Source organism: Sipha flava, unplaced genomic scaffold (genome assembly GCF_003268045.1).
Source record: "Sipha flava isolate LNK unplaced genomic scaffold, YSA_version1 89_pilon_pilon, whole genome shotgun sequence".
In the NCBI taxonomy this organism is placed as follows: Eukaryota; Metazoa; Arthropoda; class Insecta; order Hemiptera; family Aphididae; genus Sipha; species Sipha flava.
Window position 1 is genome coordinate 1,484,478 of NW_020273631.1, and position 22,240 is coordinate 1,506,717.

Here is a 22,240-nt window from a genome sequence, read left to right on the forward strand (position 1 = left end):
TTATATATTATGTTATATTAAATATTTTATATATTATTATTTTTTATTCACAGGCCAAAATATAACAATATACAGTGTAAAGTAAGATCTGTCTATGGCAGTTAGGTATCATAAATATTCCGTTTTACAAAAGATTCCGGATCATTCAGGGTTCGTTTTAGACAGGTGCATAATATGCTGAATGTACTAAATACACCAAAAAGTACAAATCATCCGCCGTATGAAACGTTCTTACTGCCTCTCCGCCATGTTTCAACGCCAACAATAGTACAACCTAACCGTTAATTATAGCAGTCTTATGTTGTCCCAATATTTCTAATGAGAACAGATTCATAATTATTGAAAAATACAACATTGTACCTTTATGCATTGATTTAAACATTAACTTAGAAAGATTCTTCATTCATTTTTAAGAGACATAATGACATAATGACGAATGGTTCCATCGCTTGGGAAACGATAAGAACCAAATCTACGTCACCGTGAACATGTGGTTCAATTCCAATTAAAAAAAAAAAAACAAATCTGAAGAAAAAATTTCGAAAAAATTTAAAAAAAATCAATGTTCTAATACATCTGTTCGTGTTGGTCAAGGCGTAATGAATTATATAAATATAATATTAATGGAATAGTTTTTTTTTTTAAAGAAGGATAAACTATTAATTCGAAATTTAACGTGATTGTAAATTGCGATCGCAAAAAATTAGGATCCAATTGAAATTGAGTGCGACCGCTTGTTTACCGTCATCCGGTCAGGATCATTGGCGCACGCCGCCGTGAGAGCGAGTAATACGTACGTAGTTTTGTACGCATTGAATAAACAATAGCGGCGGGCGGCAGTGGCGGTGGTGGCGGCTGCAGATGTTGCACGCTGTGAGGCAGCGATAATAAGTAGCGCGTATCAACAGGAGAGGGGCAGAAAATAATATGTGGGTTAAAGTGGGTGCGCGGCGTCCGTTCGACGCGATGGTGGCGGCCGCGGTCGTTTGGGTGTCGGTGGGTAGCCGAAAGCGCTCGACGGTCGCGGCGGCGGGAACGAGACAAGTATAAACTCGTCGGCGTCGGTGAGCGGCGGCTATCGGAGCGCTTGCGCTGGCAGTATGGCGACGGTGATTCGACGACGTATATCGGAAATGGGTGCCGGCGGGTGGTTACTGGTTAGCGGGCGCGCGCGCATTATTCACATCAATCTAACCGTTGTTACTTTGGTAGGAAAAAAACCTTGAACTATGCAAGATCGGCGCTCCGGCAACCTCTATCCGGGTACTAGTCGGCGGGGTCGTTGCTTAATGGGCTTAACATGCTAATGGTCGACGAGCCGACGCCATTGGTCGAACGCACCGCCGCCGTCACACTTGACGTGGGCCGTTGGCCGAGGAGGTTCGCGGGGTACGGTCTCGACGCGTACCTCGATTAGAGGCTAACCTACTGGTTTTCTCTTTGTTTGGACGATTTCACAACGCACGCACGCGCTTACCATCGCGCATACCATTGCTGTTGTACGTGACAACAGTACACACAGATGCCCGTACACGCGAACACTTTGATGTTATCGCCGTGGGTGATGCATGTGTGTGTCTGTGTCCGTGTGTCTGCCTGTGCGCGCGTCTTGCTCCGCGCCCCGCTGACCCAGCCCACCAGACCCACGATCACGGGGTTCGGAAGGAGCGTCGGCTCGGAGCGAACTCGGTTCAATTCATTTAACCGTTGGCACTCCACCTGAACGTTTCTCCACGTTTGCTTCGCCATCAAATCGCTCCGTGGACACTGCCACCACCACCGCCCGCCCGCCCACCCACCTCGTTCACATGCACGGCGCGCCCCACATGTTGTGATCGATACACTTTTTTTTTTTCGTTCAATAGTGGTTATATTTTTTTCGATGCGGTCACGTGTTCCTTTTTTTTTTTCAAATATTGCTTGTGACCGATTTGTTTTTTTTTTATGAAAAACTACTTACTAATAATTCCTTTAAAAGTTTGATATATTAATATCTGTAATTGTTTTTGTTTTTAATAAACGACCTCGCACGTACATTCCAATAATGGCAGCTGTTATCAGCGTACCGGCTAACGAAGGTAATTTAAATTAAAAACGTTATTATTTTGAATCACAATCATTGTCTCGAATCACTGTTGTTGTGTCAGTAGTGTACTATCAGTACTCTGTGTTTAAGTTGACGGTGTTAACGATTCGTATTATTGTTTTTATTTGTTTATCTATATCAAACGTTGTTTGGCGATGACGCCGGAAGTGTAACTGGTTTCCGTATTTATTAGTATCAACATATTGTAATCGAGTTTAACTAATATATTTTTATAATTCATATATTTGTAGCAGAATAGTTTTTAAGAAAATCTTGTTTTTATATTTTTTCAAATGTTAAATGTTTAAAGATGTTCAGTAACCCTTGGAAATTGTTGAAACCAGTGGAAAATAATGTTTATTATTTGTGAGGTTGTTATTGATTTTTGATCTACTTTAACGTAAATTTGATTTTCATAAAAATCTCAAGATATCGTTCTCTTTTTGAAAAATATTCAATTATCTTAATTTTTTTATATACCTACATGTTGATAATTTGATAGAGTAATTTAGAGTAAGAATGTCTACCATTTTAACAAGAAAGGAAGTTTTTGATAATTTGCTACCTTGTCCTGTATGTATTTATTATATTAGTTGTTTATATACAAGAAATATATATTAATTTTTGCTTTGCATTTAATCTTTCTCTCTAGTGTCTGTTTATGACCTAGTTACTTCTTAGTTTTTATCTTAATAAATAATCTTAAATAATCTATATATTTCCCAATCGTTTTAAATTAATTATTTCGGTTCATTTCTCTGGGTAAACAATAGAAATTCCTTAAATTGTCTTGAGTTTGGTGTAAGTTTAAACTAACCATTGGCTATTAAATCTTTAAAATTAATAATTAATCAAGTTACAAGTAACTGTTAGGTTTTAATTCTATTGTTGTTTTATTACAGTATTTTTTTTATTTTTTGTTTGTTAATTTTTCCAAAATATTTTCATTTTTATTTAAAATTGTAAATTACTAATGTTTTTATTTGTTATTTTATTGGACATATAATTAATTAGATTTAATTTAAACTACATATAAGGTAATAAATAATCGAGTTGAAAAATTGTATCTACGTTACAAAAAAAAAAAACTTGTCAATGCTTATAATGTACAATGTATTTTACGTGGGGTATGAGAATCTATTTGTAATTATGTTTATTGTTTAATAATAATATTGTTAGTGTTTATACATGTAACAATATTGTTATTGAAAAAGTAACAATAATTTTAATAGTATATAGTTTTACCTAGTACAAATTGTAAATAATTATCATATAATTTTTAATTTGCCTCTGATAATATTGATATCAATAATTTGTCAAAAGATTACTGATAACAAAAAGCGCGGCAATATAAAAGAACCGCATTTGATATTTTATTGTTAAGCTGCGTCACACCTAATAAACGTTTGGGAAAACATTGTCAAACATTATATCAGCACTATGAACGTTTGTTCATAATTCGGTTGTTCGCTTTGATGGTCCCTACACACTGCCGCGATTGCGATAAAAATTGTACACACGTATTGTAATGGGAGTTCTCACAATTCAGCGGTAATTCGGCCGCCGTAAAATATTGCCGCGTGATATTTATAAAAAACTGAGCATGCTTGATTTTGACGCCACCGCGCAGCGGTATATTAATTGACATTCTTAATTTTTCCCCAAAACCAATGTTAGTACTTTAAATAGATTTGTATTATTAATTATTATTTTTAATTATTTAATATTATACTCTAAGATTATGAAAATATGTATAATTATACGAAATTAAAAATTATTATTTTTTATTCATTTTTAACTAAATAACTAACTACCAATTTGTTTGCTTGTAAATGGAAAACATGTATTTAAAATTAAGATACTGTAGCTGCATAAAATATTATTATAAAATACAATGAAATGTTAAAAATAATAATATATTATCTAACTTAAGGCGGCGGGTGCACGCTAGTGTAACAAAACGGCGAACATGTAACATTTTAACGAACTAATCGGCGATGCGCCTGTTGTCGGTATTTCAATGAATCATCAAAAGATGATACGCGAACATGTATTTACGAACATTTTCACAAACGCACAAAAATCAAATATTATCTTTTATTTTTATACTTATTTTGGTACTTAATAGTTTATAATACATATATAGTTGAGTTTGCTACCATCGTCTTTGTCTTCTAGTATTTTTTTCTAGTTCGAGCCGAATGTAAATATAAGCTACAGCAGCTATTTGAAGAGACATGATTAGCATCTATATTACTCAGCCACTGACAACAACTATGAAGTTTATTATTTATTATTTTATGGAAAACACGCGAAAATACTTACATAGAATTTTGGTTGTTGGCGAATAGTTCACGGTTTTGTTACATTAGTGTGTACCCGCCCATATGTTTGCCAACAGTCGTGATCTTTTCAAATCTTGAATTTGAATGTTGCATAGGCGCCGCTGTTTTTGTGATAATGCGTAATAAAGAAAAAAAAAAAAAAATAATAAAATAAAAACATATAAAGATGGTGGGAAAGTCAATTTTTTTTCAGCGAAGAAAGATTTAGTGGTGAGAATTTCATTTTAGATTTACATGACTGATTAATTAGTAATTTTACCAAAATGTCAAATAATGATTTTGAATTTTGAATTAATTTAATTGGCCCACAAGTCACAAAACAAAACACAAATTTTCGTGAAAGTATTTCTGTTTCAGTGCGTTTAGCAATAACGATTTTTATTTACTGATGATTCATATCATTCTTTAAAGTATACGTATTCCTTAATATATTACTTAACTAAATTTTATAATTATTTATGTAGAGATACATCGGTATACAAGTACAAACAAGATTTCAAGTGTAGTGAGCGAACATTTTTGTTTGGATTATTGAAAAAAACGGGAGTGATATTGATGTTAGAACATCTCTCATCGATCGTGTTTTATGGTATTTCACCAAATTGCAAACTTACTTGCAGTATAGTTTGTCCTACACGAGTATTATTAATCTATAAAATTTTAAAACACTGGTCAAAAAATTAGTTTGAAAACTTTTCTATATCAAACATACGTTTGAAAAATATTCGTCGAACGTCGATTTTTATTTACTGATGAATCGATATCCGATTTTTCCATCAGTCATCAGTATGGTTTTCCCATACTGAAAGTACATCAGCACTTACATTACACGATCAATAATACTTTCAGTATCAAAAATATTGTCAGTTATAATGATCGGGTGAGGGCCGCTTAAGGTGTCCAAATAGTGGGGAGAGCACAGGACCCTCTTAACTGTAAAAAAAAAATTATATTTTTGATGAATATGTTTTGACCACATGTTTTGTTTTTATTTTGGATTAAATATAAATTTTATTACTATTGTTATTATTACCACTACTATGTTTTACACTAATTTAGAGGATAAAAGAAAAATAAATATCTATTTATAGTTAATTTAAACAGTATTGTAAAAAATCATAGAAATACTGCAATAATTTGGAAATAAAATAAACCCAGATAATATAAAAATGACAAGATTTTCGCATAAACTGAACCCTGGTTACTGGATAATCACGAACTACAGTAAAATAAAGTAGAATTGAATCTCAGATTAAATTGTTGATTTTTATTTCTTTTTTTTTTTTAAATTTTGGTTCTAAAAAATAATCAGTGTCACCATTGAATCAATTCGTTTCTTCAACATTGAATGAACTCAACTGATTTATCTAATTGAATCGAATCATTCATGAATGACTCACCCCTACTTGTCTCTCTCATTTATCATCTTGCGGTCACATGCATTACACAACTTAATGTATTCCAAATGATTTTAATTTTTTAATTTTTTTCCTTGGTAGTACCTGGTGGATTTTAAGTTCCGCGTTTTAGTTTTCACTTCAGCAACATTTAAACTAGAAATTTAACCATAATTTTTTGAAAAGATACCCCCCAGATATAATATCTGTTTTTGTATGATACATCTTTAGTATCCCACAGACTTTCATAAATACCGGGATTTCTACTGATTCACCTTTTTTTTTTCTTATTTTTTTTTTTACTATTTGAAATTTTCTCACTTTTTTCATTATTTTTTAGAATTATCTAGAAAATAATTATAAAGGCCGTGCCACACTACATTGGCTTTAACGCGTGGAAAAAACGCGTGAGCACTGCGCGTCGGAAATGTTAGATGAGTCGTATACATATTTTACATCGATGAAAATGCAAAACTGTAGCATATATACAGCTGTGAACTCTGTTAAATCTGTCCTAGTCTGTCACGTTTCATTACGTGTGTGCGTATTTCGTCCCACGAATGAGATTTGGATTCACGAACTTCAAAAATTGAATACTGGATAGTTTTTTACTGGAACATAAAAATACTGAATACTGGCGAGGCATTTGAATTTTATTATTAAAACACGAATGTAAAAACTGTTAGTAAATACGATTACTGAAATAAACAAGTAGATAAACTAGAGCTCTTAATACACGTGAATTCACGGAATTCACGTGTTACATGTAAAATCCAAAATAAAAACGTATAACATTAAATTAATACTATACTAATATTTTATTAAAACTTCGAGTACATAACATAAAATAACTAATTTTATCATTATAAAAATGGATATATATTTTGGATAAACATGTATATCACGTAACACGTGTTTTAAGAGCTACTATACTATAATACTAATAGTAAGTAAATACTCTACTATTTACTAATGGAATGATTATAAATACATGAGAAAATGTAATTTACTTTTTTGTGCCAATTTATTTATAAAAAATAATATAGAAGAGCTGTAATGCTAGATAGCGCTAGATGTCCTACGTCTACATATTTAAAACATTTTATGTCCGGCCTTTTATCACCCTCCTGCCTAATCCTTACCGGTCCTGTATATATCTTGACACTTTCAGACCCAGTGTCCTCTAAGAGACACAACAATATTTAATTTAATACTATTGCTGTGATAGTGAATTGTCTTCAATTTTATATTGAATTTGTAGGAAATGTACCTTAGAATCTAAAAATAGTTTTATAAATAATGTGGGATTCGAATTTCTAGAATTATAGATATAGTTATATCATTATTTCGTTGTTATTATTTCCATGGAATTGGTATATATATATGAATGTCTATAGATTATTAACCGATGGCGATAATTGCTTAGTTTTTTTCTTCGACAACTATCATACGAGTGTTTTGAACTAATTTTCACTCTATTATTTTGACACAATTAATTTTATTGAATGTATTCCATAATTAATTTTGCCTAGTCGAGCACTGTTAACATATATTATAATTTTTTTTCGTTTGGTTTTGTGACATTTAGAGGAGACATTGCTCCCATGCCCCTCTTGTATCCTCGCCTGAATATAAAATATATTTGGCTATTTGGATTCACATTACATTACTTTGCTGTCATGACTCGAGCACTCATAGTGTATGTATTTTAAAATTATTTGAAATAATTTATTTCATCTTATTGATTATTTTTATTCATAAATGAAAGGACAAGTTGCATTCGTCGTTGAAAGTGCAGTTATTTTCAAACTATTTTTACTCGTCTTCCAAAAGGACGAACCTTAAATTCATAATTGAATGAACAAAAACTGTGATGGGTAGTGTGTGTGCAAGCCTTGATGTGCTATTTGATTTAAAAAGCGTTAACTCTAACTTCTAGTAACTTCCAACAAATCTTATTAAATGTGGTGACAACACTGAACAAATTATATCATATATTAAATATTTAGATCAACTTCAGTTTAAAACTAATGTTAGAGACCATTTTATTGCTGTAGCAACTCATTTACTTAAAAAGTATTATCACATCAAGTGCAAACTACAATTTTAAATACTTAAAGCCAGAAGAGTGTAAAAAAGTATTTTTAGCATATTAAAAGTTACTTGATATTACCTTTCTAAATATCTAAAACTTCATTATCTGTCAAATGGTTGCTACTTCAATTTAATCCAAATTTTAATAACATCCTCAAACAATTCTTCGCATATTGTTAATGGAAAAACATTTAACTTACAATACGATGTTAAATATTCGCTTATAACTAAAGTCGTTAAGGCTATCCTTTCTCTTTCTCATGGAAGTGTATAATTAGAAGGGAGGGTTTTCTATATCTGGACAAATTATTACTTCTGATTGAAAGTTATAAAGCTGATATACGTATATTTCATATTGTTTAAAATGTAGCAGAAACTTAAGTTGTTTCTGCTCTTTATTTATCTGCCATTATAAACTTAAGTATTGAATATATATTACAATATATAAAATATTTAACGAATATAATAAACAAGTTAAACCGGTGATGAAAAACATTTTTCATTATCATTTTTGTTTTAATTACTACCAAGCACTATGCCGAGTTTTATATGATGCTTAGTACTAATAATTAGTACTCGTCACTCGCAGTGAGCACTCGTACTTGCACTTGCGTTGAGTGTTCACATGACACTCACACTAAGCTTTTAATGTTTACATATAAGATGTATAGTATTAGTAGATCGTAATACTACTTAGCATTAATACTATCATTAGGTGTTCACACGTTGCTAGTGTGTAAAGTCGTGGAGGGGATAGGATATGACTATTTGTTATTAGGAATTATAAAGGGTTTCTAATCACTCCTACTCCCGGTTTTAATAACGCTAAGAACTATTTTTACTGTTTACATGCAATGCAAGAGTGACAAGTACTACGTCGTGTAAAACATTACATTACATTTGATATTTTTCTTAGTATTTTCAACATATTTATAAGTACTTAAATCTTTTTTTCATACATTCCAATTTATATAAATAATATAATATACAATTTATGAATCGAAATCACTAAAGAATATTTAAGGAAAATGACACACTCAAGGGGCAATTATTAAGGTTTACAATTTTTTACGTTTATAACTGATCAGTGGGTCTCATAATCAGTTAAACATAAATAGTTTTCATTCAATAAATGATAAACATTATCAAACAATATTCTTTTGATACAAAATTATTTTACTTATTAAAATTTAAAATAATACACTCTTGTTATTGAGGAGAAACTTGGCAAGGGCGTATCGTGAGATTGGTGGAGCACCGCCGGAATTTGTTGACTGATTTCTGTTATATCCGTTTCTGAATTTTGAATATACTCGAGACGCGTCGTGTGATATCCAGTGTGTAATAAATTATAAATCATTAACTTTAATTAGGTATTAATTAAATACATAAAAATTTAAGGAATATTTAAATAATATACATATGTTGATAGCAAATCAGTAAGCATCTATTATTGGGATGCGAAACTTAAAATACCTAAAGGCCAATAAAGGTCAGAGTAAAGAAAGAAGGGTTGTTTCGATTTAAAATTAGTATTTATTTTATATAATTTGATATACAACTTGTTAAATGTGACTTAACCAATTTAAATTTCTGAAGTGGAATTACATAATAGGTGACTTAATGTTTCATCTATAAAGTGATTTCTTTCCACCGATTTGATATGCTTCATATTGGAAAATTTACATTCACGAATGTAAGTCGTTCCAAATAATTAATTAATCCCGTTCCATGGATAATATTTTTAGTGCAAAATCTCGTAAAAATGCATACATTTCAACGGCTGCGTTTTCCTAATCAACACTTCAATCACTTTTATAGTTGTGAAAAGTATGTGTTTGCAATACGCATACATTTATTTGAAATGAAACATCTTGCTTTTTAATTGCAACTGTCATAGGATTATTAAATATTTATTTATAATTTTTTAATTACCTCTCTGAGACTTTTTCATTAAAATAATCGATGGTATTTTACAATACATTTCAAAAGTGCACATAAATATTAATGATAAATATAATCTAATATTTTATACTAGATCATGGTTTTTTGCGTTTGAGATATATTATGTATTGAAATGTATTGAGTAGGTAGTTGAATTGTTGCTGAATTGGTGTTGATCTAGATTTATCATTTGTTTGTGGGTGGACTTAGTAATCTCATCTTGGATGAATATCATTATCAAATCTCAATGGATAATGTCGTTTTTGTCCTACCGGTATGTTGCGTCAATGATATGTAGAGCAATGTTTTGGCAGCATTGAATAATTTCAATATTGAACTTACCGACATAACCCTCCCCACAGTTGAGTTTCATAGGTCCTACTGGTGGATTACAGTAGAAACTCGATTAACCACTATTTTCTGTTATTCATCATCGCTATCGTTAATGAGGCAATTGCAAGAAACTCGTTGCGACAATTATCAAGCGTACACAATTTTTCTAATATTCATCATATACGAAAAACGCGACATGAACGAACAAAATTATTTTTTATTTAATTTAATCGGTGACTGACTAGTAACTTGGTCTTACGGCTACATAAAATACCAAATATTGTAGCTAAAAAGGCTCGAGCGTCAAAAAAACAAAAGGCAATAACTAAATATTTTGTTTAAAATGTTTCGTTTAGTAGTGTTTAGTATGACATGTAGTATGTAATATATATGTGTATTATTTTTTCAGAAAATGCACATAAAATATAAACGTTTATTGCAAAATGTCTGTTAACTGCCTTTGTCCTGGTTCCGACTGTGACTGTTAATCGAGTTTCTACTGTATTTAATAAATTTATTCGAGAGTGCAAATTGCAAATAATCAATTTCTCCTAATTGTTTTTCAAAATATATAATATACCTACTTAATGAGATACGTGTTTAATATTGGTCATGATGATGAGCATCGAATGATGGCCAAAATAAAAAAAATATAACAATTTGACTTAAGAAGTTGTACTTCTATTCTTAAAATTATGTAGACAATTCTAATTGTCTTACTCTATTTTGATTTTTTTAAATTGATATTTTGATACTTCAAAAATTACTCATTAGTCAACATGCATGGATAATGTTAACATTCGCCAAATGTTAGCATCACTCGTAACATATATACATTCTGACATTGTAACCTGAGTTGAAGAAAAAACAAATCAAAATTATGAGTAAAAAAAAAAAGCATGAACAATTAATTTTTTGTAATTAAAAAATAATATTTTATTTTGAATGATTTAGTAGTGGGTAAAAAATAAATCTGAATGGTTAAATTTTTTATTAAATTCATTGCTCTATATAAATAAATTAAATTAATTGTGAATAACATTTAAAGAAAATATAATCATACAGAAAGAGTAAATAACATGTTGATATCGAGTGCTAAATCAGTTATATTAGCTCTTCATCTATAACAAAATAATTTATAACATTTTGAATAATATTTTATAGATAAAAAAATAAATCAATTTCAATTTTCAATAAAATTGAAATTTCAAGTTATCATTTGAGATTAACACCACAATTATGTGAAATAATTTAATAATATAAAACCAAATAATGGATAAGATATCTAGTATTCTAGATAACCTGTAGAATAATAAATAATGAATAAAAATAAAAATTCAAGTGTTACATAAAAATAAACTAAAATAATCAAATGAAATATAAATTAATAAAGAATGATATTTTTTCAACCAATAATGAGCTCTGCTAAGTAGTTGTATTTAATATAATCCAAGGATAAATGTCTACACTTATCAGTTTAAAAAATTATAAAATATTTAAAAGTGATTCAATTAAATGATTCAGTAATTTAATAAAAGTTCAATTTAAAATTAGAAATAATATTATTTTGATAATTTCTTTTTTAATTCAGGTTCTTGAAAATATCTAATTCATTTTTGAGAATTGTAAATTATAAGGTTTCTTTAGAAATTTATCAGTAGTATATATTTAAATAATTTAAAAAGTATTAATCTCTATATATTTTTTATTTCCTCATACAGTCAATATTAATAAATTAATATTGTTTTTATATTATTACTGTTCATTATTAATATACAATTAGTATTCTAGGTTAGGCATTATTTTCATATTATTGTTTTATACTTAATATTTGTGAATATTTGTTATTGATAATAATTTGTGTTATTAAATCAACAGGAATAAGTGTTAAAAATGAGGATGATGATCCAGAAATAAATGCTATGGCTCTTAAAATGAAAGAAAGTTATCAAAAGTCTGCTACAGCAACATTGAAACAAGGAGGGACTCCTACAGCTAATGTTTATATCAATAGAGCTGGTAGACAAGTTGCCTTACCAATAGTTGGGGTTTTGCCTCCTAATTCTGCAACAAAAGAAAATTTAGAAAAAATATCAAAAGATTGTGAAGATGCATTAAGTATTAAAGGTCTGTCTAGAACATTTTTTTGTGAAAAGTAATTTTATTTTATTATTTTTATTTTTTTATTTTTATTCACCTTAGGTCGTTTTGGCTGGCAGACTATTGGATCTTATTACATACCATTTATTTTGCGTATAGAAAATGGTGAAGAAAATAAATTTGTATCTGTACGAATGGCTGAAACTCAGTTGCTTAGTAGCTTTCTGCAGTATTTACATGCCGACATTTATACATGTACATCAGTGAAAAGTTACTTTATTTCAGATTCTGAAGCAAAACTATTAAATGACATAAACTTTAAACATAGTGATCAAACATATGGTAAAGATCCATTTCTCTCTGGCAAAGACTATATTGTTCGCCTAGAGGATGTCACGGAGTTCTATAATTTTATAGAAATATGTTATAAAAAATTAATATGTGATATAGCTCCAGGCGATAAAGAAAAATGTGGCTTTATACGTATCAACTCTGAATCGGTTGTGCCATATTGCCTCAAAGATGATCAAAAATATGTTCCACTTTTCTATTTTGAAGGTGAAACTGAAAGCTTAAGACATCGTGCTATTAAATTAGAAAATTGGAATTTAGCCTACCTGAAATTCTGCTGCAAGGTCCAGGGTATCCGGAATGAATTATTTGCTAGCGACTCATGTATTGTTACTAGCCTTGATGACATAAAAAACTATTTTCCTTCAGAAACTAAATTTGAAGAATATTGGCCAGTTAAGGTGGTTGATACACAGCTTTTAACAAATGCAAAGACATCACATGTTAATCCTCCAGGTGCCTGGATTAGAGCACCACCTGCTGTAGTTGTACTCAATAATAATGTACCTACTCCTGAAAATATACCTCGTACTTTGTCAGCCCCTGCACCAGTGGCACCTCCACCAAGTATATCCATCAGTAATAACACTTATCAAAACAGATGGTCTCCTAACCAAATGGTATGTATTAAATATTAAATAGAATTCTTGTGCTTTTAATTTTGGTTTTGCTATATTTCGCATAAAATATTGATGCTTATTTTTAATGATACCCAATGCATTTTTTGCTATTTAACTCTAATTGTCTTAAATGTTAACATCTAATAATATTTTCTTTTAAAGTAGTCAATTGTTAACTTCAATATTAAACTTTAAACTAGTAAATCTTAAGGGTCTTCAACTTTATTTTTTGAATATATCTTCCAATTTTCTTAATATATCAATATTTAAAAAATAAAAAATATAGAAAGTGTTGAATTCGCCCTAGTAATTCTACTTATTAATTTATATTTAACAATTTATATAGAAAAAATGGAGAAAATGGCTTAAGGATTTTTTAATCAGTTAAATTTTTTGCTTGTTCTTAATATTACTCATAGTAATAAGTAGAGCCCGGATTTATATGCATTATGTTACACTTTATGAAATGTGTTTTTTTTTTTAAACCACAATTTTATACCAATTAAAATTCTAAATTTTTTATGAAAATAAAAAAAAAAAATGATAATATCCACTGCTTTATATTTTAAATCATTTAAATCAATCAAAAACTTTAAGGGAACTTAAAAACGAGAGCACAAAAAAAAAAAAGAACCGGATGAGCCTCGCTCTGCTGTACTGTAGAGGGTGGAGTGCTCCTCGTTTATAGGATAGGTCATTACAATGGATTTGTTATATTTGAATGAAATGATAGGTATCATTGTATACGATTAACGATTCTGAACGGAGATGATTTTTAAGATATATATAGAAAAAATATAAATATATATTATTATTATATTATAATAATCTTATAGAAAACAGTCTTCCAAAAATTCTCTATTTGGATATAATTACTATATTTAATTAACAAAAATAAGTCAAAACTGCTCTTATTATTTTATTTGGAAAATCGAATATTTCAAATGCCTGTAAGTTGCTTAAAAATCAGTATAATATTTTGAAAAAAATACGCTTAAAGAAAATGCCAAACTTAAAATCGTTTGAGTATAAATCGTTATTTTATGCAATTCCGTGAATATTTAAATTTCAAACGGTCATAAAAATTTTTCCTTCACGTTCAGTAGAAATTTTTTTTAAATTATTAGAATAATAACTTATGGATAACCTTGTGTTAAAATTTTACACCTTAAGTATAAATAGAAAAAGTTTTATGAATTTTTAACTACAAAATAACATGAAAATTGTTGCTATTTTGACTTATTTCATACAAATTTGGATTATATTGGCTTATAAATAAAATGTGTGTGGAACGATTTCCAATTTTTTTTAGTTTCGATAAGTATAATTTATAATAAACCTGGTATTAAGTTTTTAAGAGTTTTCTTACAGCCAAATTTTTTTTATCGGTATTTCAAATAAAAAACTTACAAAAGTCGAAAATTTAAATAGTCTATAAATAAGGCAAAACACTTTGAAAACTTAACCATGTATAAAATACGCTAATATAAATATTTAGTAAAAACTTCAAGTGTTTGTGTTTTTTAGTTTTCGAGTTGGAGCATTTTAAAAAAATGTAGTTTTTGCCAAAACGTGGTAAAAATTCCCGTTTTTTCGTAAATTTTTTTTTTTAAGTTTTTAAAAAGTATTGATGAAAAAGTTTGATTTTTGACTTGCCAAAATACCATCTTTCGCGTTGCGTCAAATGCGGCGAGGCTCATGAGTCAGATAGCTGCACCAAGGATCACTTCAGTCCAGCTAAATGCGTCCACTGCTCCGAAAATCATACGGCCAGCTTCAAGGGGTGCCAGTTCTATCAAAGTATTTTAAATCGCCATAAAATCAAATTTTCCAACTCCAAAAAAAATATCACACACACAAAAAACTTATTCTTCAAGTCCCTCCCCAGTGATCCCTCTCAATCCATCCCGTCATATGCTGCTGCTACTTTTGGTTCAAAACCGAAACATTAATTCGCAAAACTCAAATTTAAATTTAGCTCTTTCAAAATTCCTATCTGATTTAACATCCATAATAAATTCTTTTCTTTCTTTCCGCTTTATTAATAATTAATTAATTAGGGCATTTACTTTTAATATTACGTTGTTATTAAATACCTACATTAATATTCCGTTCTATTTACTTCTTATCTGATATTATATTTATATTTATTATTAAATTATTATGCTCATTATGTTTAATTATCAATTCAGCTATTGTATCACGTTATCTATCAATATTTTAATTGTCGAACTATAATAGTTTATACTAGAAGTTCTTAATTAATAAAAAAAAAAAAAATACCATCTTCATTCACTTTCCTTTCAGAAAAGTTACTGTTAAAAAAATTGAACCATTTTTACTGCCCCAAAACGTGATGACAGACACAAAAAAAAAATTAATAAAAAAAAACACATCATTGTAAAACCAATAGATTACATCACTCCATTCAAAATCTAAAATATTTTAGATCATTTGAAGTTACCTATTCTCAAAAAATTAATAGAAAATTTAAAAAAAAAAATACATATCCTATAAAATAATATTTTTGAAACTTAATACCTATCATGTCTATTTTTGCTCTATTCGAGTTGATTACAAAATTTACTGTAAATTAAATTAGTTAATTTATTAAAAACCCATTAAATATGCATATTACATGCATTTATGAACAAATATGCAGTAACCCTCAAAATATGCAAAATATGAAATATAAAACTTGATGTTTAAATTCGGTGTGATATGAATCGTAAACATTTTAAACCTCCCTAGACGTGCATGCACTTAGTAAAAACATGCAAATGCATTTAAATCCGGGCTCTAGTAATAAGTATATGATAATTTTAAAATTAAAAAAATAATCTTTGGTATAGGTCTATAAAGCATGTCTTCAATCGGTTTTATTAAAAAAAAAAAAAAAAACATTAAGCTTCGCATTCAACAAATAATGTTTTTATAGGTTAATTCGTTTATCATTCAGGCGGCCCAGCCGTCTCCAATACGAGGTTACCCCTCGGTATCCAGATATCAAAATGTAGCTGCTCCATATTATAATGCGGTACTTTTTTTTGCTTTCTTAGAAAAATGTTTACTTAATAGTTGGCACATGTAGTTCATATTATTATTTATTACTCACTATAGAAATGCTCGCAACGTATTCTCAATTAATTTTATAGTATGTTGTATACTTTTCATATATTTTTTTTTAAATAACATGCATAAGCAAAACATTTTATTGCTTTAAATGGTGTTATTCTAAATATTTAAAAAAAGCATATATTATTAATTTTATAATTATAGTTACATTGCATGTGACAATATTCTTCTTTTCACATAATACAATGATAAATTAACTTAATTTATTATATTATAAATATATTATAAAATTTATTTCTTTAAATTTGCATTTTAATAATGGCAGCAATATAGTTCATTATTTAAATTGATTTTATAGTATTTGTTATACTAAAATACAATATTTTACTTTATAGTTATATCTAGTAGACTTTTGTAAATTAGTTATTTAGGTAATTTAATGTAGATTTTCTGGAAAGAAATTGTTGCCAATATTAATTGAACCTAAATTTCATTTTGGAATATAGACTCAGAAAAAAGAATGTACATTTTAAATTATATTTATTCATTACTTTTATAATTGGACTAAAGTTCTTGACTTAATATTAATTTGACATTTTTTTGTTTGTTTGATGATTAATTAAATTACTGCTTTTATATTGTTTACATTTTAAAATGTTAAATTACTTTATTTAGTGCATTATTAATTTTTGTTTGATACTTTTCATAAAAGTTTATTGAATTTAGTAGTTAATATTTTTAAGGGTACATGGTTTGATCAAACTTTGATAAGGTATTAAATTTAGTTTTGATTTGACTAAATATTTTGCTAATGAATAGCATGCGTGTTTGTTATTGTTATACGTTGTGAGCTATAAATTTATTTTTAAAACAATTCAGTAGTGTTAATATTTATTTACATTTGTTTTCAGAGTTCATCAGTCATGCAACCAAGTAACAGTCCAATGAACCACGTTCCTCCACCACCTTTGGTCCGAACAACACCACCAGTTGGTGGTAGGTAAGTGTTATTAAATGTATGATTTCTCATTTATATAAAAAATAATTATTTTCATTAATGTTAGTAATCCTATGACTTATTCCAATGTTGCTCCAATGAATCAATCAATGCCAACTTTATTCAATCCAATGACCAACAATAATGTAATATCGCACCCTAATCATCAATTAAGACAGTTTTATCCTGGGCAACGTTCCAACGGTATTGGTCAACCACAACAACAGCAACAGCAGCAGCATCAACAACAACAACAGCATCATCAACAACAACAACAACAACAACAAATAATTACTGCTCCTCTATCTCAGCAGACGTATGGTGGTCAATTATTACCACCAAATGGATCAAATGCTCGTATAACCAACACTCAACAACGAAATGCTTTAAGAAACGTGACACCTAATAATATTCAACCGTCCGAAATCATTGATTTATCATCTCCTCCATCCAGTCCTGTCCCACCACCACCTCCACCGCCACCACCACCACCACCTTCATCCCAAGAGACAACTCGAAGTCCGGGATGGATCCTAAAGAGAATACCTGAACGTGTATGGACACACGACTCTACCAATAATACTGCCTACAAGGTTGGTAATAAATAATTTTTAGTTTTTAGTTTCAATAAGAAATTTATATATAGTAGAAATGTCTTTTGGGTGAACATTTTTGACAAATAAAATATTTGTTCTTTTAAATTTATTGAAGAGTATGTATAGTTTATCTAATAAAGATAACATGTATCCTTTCAAGAAGTGATATCATTATTTTTAAGAGATTCAGTCTCGAAATTCGCTAATACCATGTCTTCAAAATCTGCCCAACTAACCAGTCACTACTAGATTCGGCAATGTCTCAACATACCGCAATATCCATAGCTTTTTCTATGACAACACCTCCATTTATTGGATAACTAAAACTGCGTGTTTGTTGAGATCACTAAATTAAAACATTTTCCAACTCTTCATACTTTTCATGTATCATATTTTGTCGTTTGCTCCCACCTGATAATCCGCTTTATTTTATATCATGTACATTTTTCAACAAAATTTTTAAAGTGGAGGAAGTATCCACAGTTCATTAACGATATCCTTTTGTATTTTTTTCGGTCAATCCTATTTTTCAAGATGTTCAGTTTGTTCGAAATAACGAAAACTACACAAAATGATATTGTACTTTTGTTAATGAACTTTAGTACATTAAACATCATGAACAGTGGCGTATTTTTAAATTTGTTGTGGTGAAGAGAGGAGATAAAGAATTTATTAAAAAATAAGTGATTTTATAATATAAAAAGTACAAATAAAGAGTTATTTACAACAGATGATATAAATTAATGATCTTTATCTATACTTCCATAGCAAGGCTTTATGACTTGAACATTTTTTATTTCTTATGGGGGGGGGGGAGTCAATTAAATAACTTGGAGGATTAGTTAAAAATAAGTCCTTTGAAAATCGGTGCTGTTCATAAACTAAGAAATATCTTATCGAGCATTATTACTTCAAAAGTTAAAGCTAGGTTAGCCTTTTTTACCATCCCCTAAAGTTAGCCACTGATAATTTATATTTTTACTTGAAAGACATGAGTATGGATGCAAAAAAGAAATCATTAATAATGTAAAAGTTCAGGTGTGATTCGTTAGGATGCTACTGTAAACGCGTGATTCGTGTGGCTGAAATTTTGGCCTCACGGTTATGGTTTTGCCATATTCATTTAGAATAATTTCCCTACACCGCCTCAGGCATGCGCGATTGTTGACCAAAATGCAGCAAAATCCTTTAATTTTTCTAGTGAGAAACAATTTGTGGGTTTTCTTTGTGTTTAATTGCATGTTAGATTATTGTTTCTTCTAAAAGAAGTAGTTTGATGGGTATTCTGGTTTTCTGACTTCGTAACATGCCTGATTTTATAATAAAAAAATATTTCACTAGTAGTATATATTTAAAAACACTATTAACTTGTTAACAGATTAAACTTGCTCGAACGAATGGTGGACTATTTAGTAGTCGCATGTCTCCTGTGTCGAAATTTGTATTGTAGGGAAATCGTCATTGAGCCGTATTGCTCGTACGCAAGGACGTATTTGAGTTGAGGCCATGAAGGAGGGGGGGGCGAAACTAATTTTTCTTCATTACAAACTTAAAAATAATTTACAGTTCATGTTTCTGTTATAATGATAGACTAGTAATTTATATTCTTAACTATTTATACATTACATTTTTTAAGTAAATCAATGTGTTATATTCAACAAAAATACAAGCCAAGGGGAGGAAGGCGAATGCCCCTCCCTTCTCAAATACGTCCTTGCTCACGCGGCCGATTTTCGGTCGTATTGTGTCAGCTATATGAGTCTCGCGTCTACAGTCGCATCTTAAGGAATCACATCTTTATAAAAATATACTGTTATATTATTTGTTCTACACATTTCGTTCGGTCAATTATACCATATTGATAAAATGTTGAGCATTGATAAGAATTCAAAAGCTTATATATACACTAATACATGTATTTTTTTTTTAAATTTAGTTGCAAAAAGCGATGTTACTTTCAAAACCCATCACTACCTTAAATTCCAAAGCGTATTTGTATTCAGAACAAATGGTTACCTTAGAGGAACTTGTTCAGACAGTGATGCCTTCGTGCAGCATCAGCAGATGCGCTTTGGTTTTACAAAAATATTTAAATATTCCACTGTACAGTGCAAATTCGTAAGTATAGTAGTTATAGATATTTTCCTCCACGTGCAGTGGAATTTGGACTGATATTTATTAGGTTTTCAATCGTTTTCCGTAGTGAGCAGATGGCGTTATTGCGAGATAACGGGCGTCTTAGATCGATGAACCCGGACGACACACCATTGGTCATATTAGATGATATTGCGCCCGTGTTGCAGCAGTTTAAAAACTTTGTTACTAAACAAGACGAACAATTACAGTTGTACCAATCAATGGGTATGCCGGCCAAGAGACAGCGCATGAGCTAGGAATGGGCCGGGCACGGCGGAAGCCGACCCGACTGGCCAAAACCAGTGGCAACGGGCGGCATTTCTACACATCTGGTCGGTGTTAGTACTTCGACGTGGTATCCGGCAGCTGACAGTAACGATTGGCTGAATGCCGCAGCCGGTCCATTGCAGTCGCCGCAACAGCTGTTGTACCACAACACCTACCAAAATCGAAGCAATTGGCCTCCGCCGCCGCCTCCACCGCCACCGTACATATAGAAAAAAAAGTGGTCATCTTTTTTCGATATTCTCGTGCACACTTATTGCATTGCGTTGAGATATGTTATTGTATTTATTTTCTCCTGTTATCGTTAAATACTTTGACAACACAATGTTTTGTTTTATTTATTTTTTTGACCATTGAACTATATAGCAACAGCACATGATAAATTATATATGACTATTTGATGTTCGTTTTATTTGACGATCTTAGTCAATGGGATTCTAATACAGAATTAAAAAAAATATAATTTGGTGGTTTGTTCCTATACATAGTAAGTTTGTATATACATATATATATATATATAAACATATATATATTATCTGTTTACATAAATTGGATTATAGATCTATAATTATTTATAGATATGAATATTATATATTTATAAAAATGCAATGTAATAATTTTCATTTATATAAATATATAAATGTGATAACTTAAAATATTATCTGATCGTCTAATTTGTCTTGGCATATAAAATTATGTAAAGTAACAATTTAATCTTAGTAAAAATGTATTGTATAAATTATGTATAGTATATTATTTTTAATAATTATTTATAACTTTTATATTAAACAATAATGAAATTGGAGTTTGTAATCTAATTTTAGTTGATTTGACTTCCTATTAATTATAACTTATTACCTTTTAACTCTTTTAATTTAAAAATATTAAAATAATCATGATTTATATTAACTAGTTAACTTTCAAGAACAATCAAACAGGTAAAACAATTTACTTTTGTTAACAACAATTAAAGATATAAAGGTTTGCCTATTGGACTATGAGATTATTGCCTTTAAATTTGTTCTCATGATTAGTTATTTGCATAGACCTTGTACTAATAAACGGAGCATCACTGTTTGGCGGGGTGGGTGGTGCGATCCACGACTATTCTCATATCAGTGTTGTCATTATTTCTGACGACTAAAAAGTTTATTTTCATATTTATAAAGTATATTATTAGAACATTTAAAAATAAATTTGCCTATTAAATAATCCCGTAAACTTAGTTCTCAAAAAAATAACTAATAAAAATGATTGTTTCTATCTAATTATAAATGTATGATATGATTATTATTTGTAAATGCATTCTTATCATACAATAATTTTTAAAACTCAAACGATTGTCGAACCTGAAATTCTATTGCGCATGTGTGTAGTAATTTAGTAATTGAGTAATAGTAGAACAGCACCCTCACGTCTGACCGCTGGAACTATGCCTATGTTTCGTCTATTAATTTAAGGTTATGTTATTTGTCAAAGATTACTGTGGACTTCAAGAAAATTAAAATAATATTTCAATAAATAGGTGTATTTTGTACATTTCTTAAAATGAAAATATTTTTAATATTACATTTCCATGGACAGGACATTATTTAGTTACAGATTATATAGTATACTTCCTATACGATTATGTATTTTTATAGTAGAAAACATTTAAAAATTTCAATAATGAATAAAGATAGGGAAGTATTTAGAATAATATTTTCTGAAGTAACTAATTTTTGTTAACAACATATATATGTTAACCATAGTTATAAATTATGTAACATTTAATAATTATGTAATACTTGATTATAAATATTAATTTAGGTGGGTAAATAGCAAAGCTTACCACTGATTAACCAGAACTTACAACTTCTCAATTGTTGACAAATTTATTTT

At 29.5% G+C, this 22,240-nt stretch overlaps 1 protein-coding gene across 2 annotated transcripts; it reads left to right on the forward strand.

Annotated features, from left to right (window-relative positions):
- Positions 1–1,537: 1,537 nt before the first annotated feature.
- On the forward strand, positions 1,538–20,760 carry LOC112693618. Of its 2 annotated transcripts, XM_025568768.1 has the most exons (8): positions 1,538–2,078; positions 12,078–12,326; positions 12,402–13,270; positions 16,209–16,307; positions 17,257–17,345; positions 17,410–17,935; positions 19,875–20,056; positions 20,142–20,760. In XM_025568768.1, exons 1-8 carry the CDS (start codon positions 2,045–2,047, stop codon positions 20,329–20,331), a joined length of 2,238 nt encoding a protein of 745 aa, XP_025424553.1. In that variant the 5' UTR covers positions 1,538–2,044; the 3' UTR covers positions 20,332–20,760. The 2 variants fall into 2 exon arrangements, with proteins under 2 accessions (XP_025424553.1, XP_025424554.1); XM_025568769.1 differs by lacking the exon at positions 16,209–16,307.
- Positions 20,761–22,240: the final 1,480 nt, after the last annotated feature.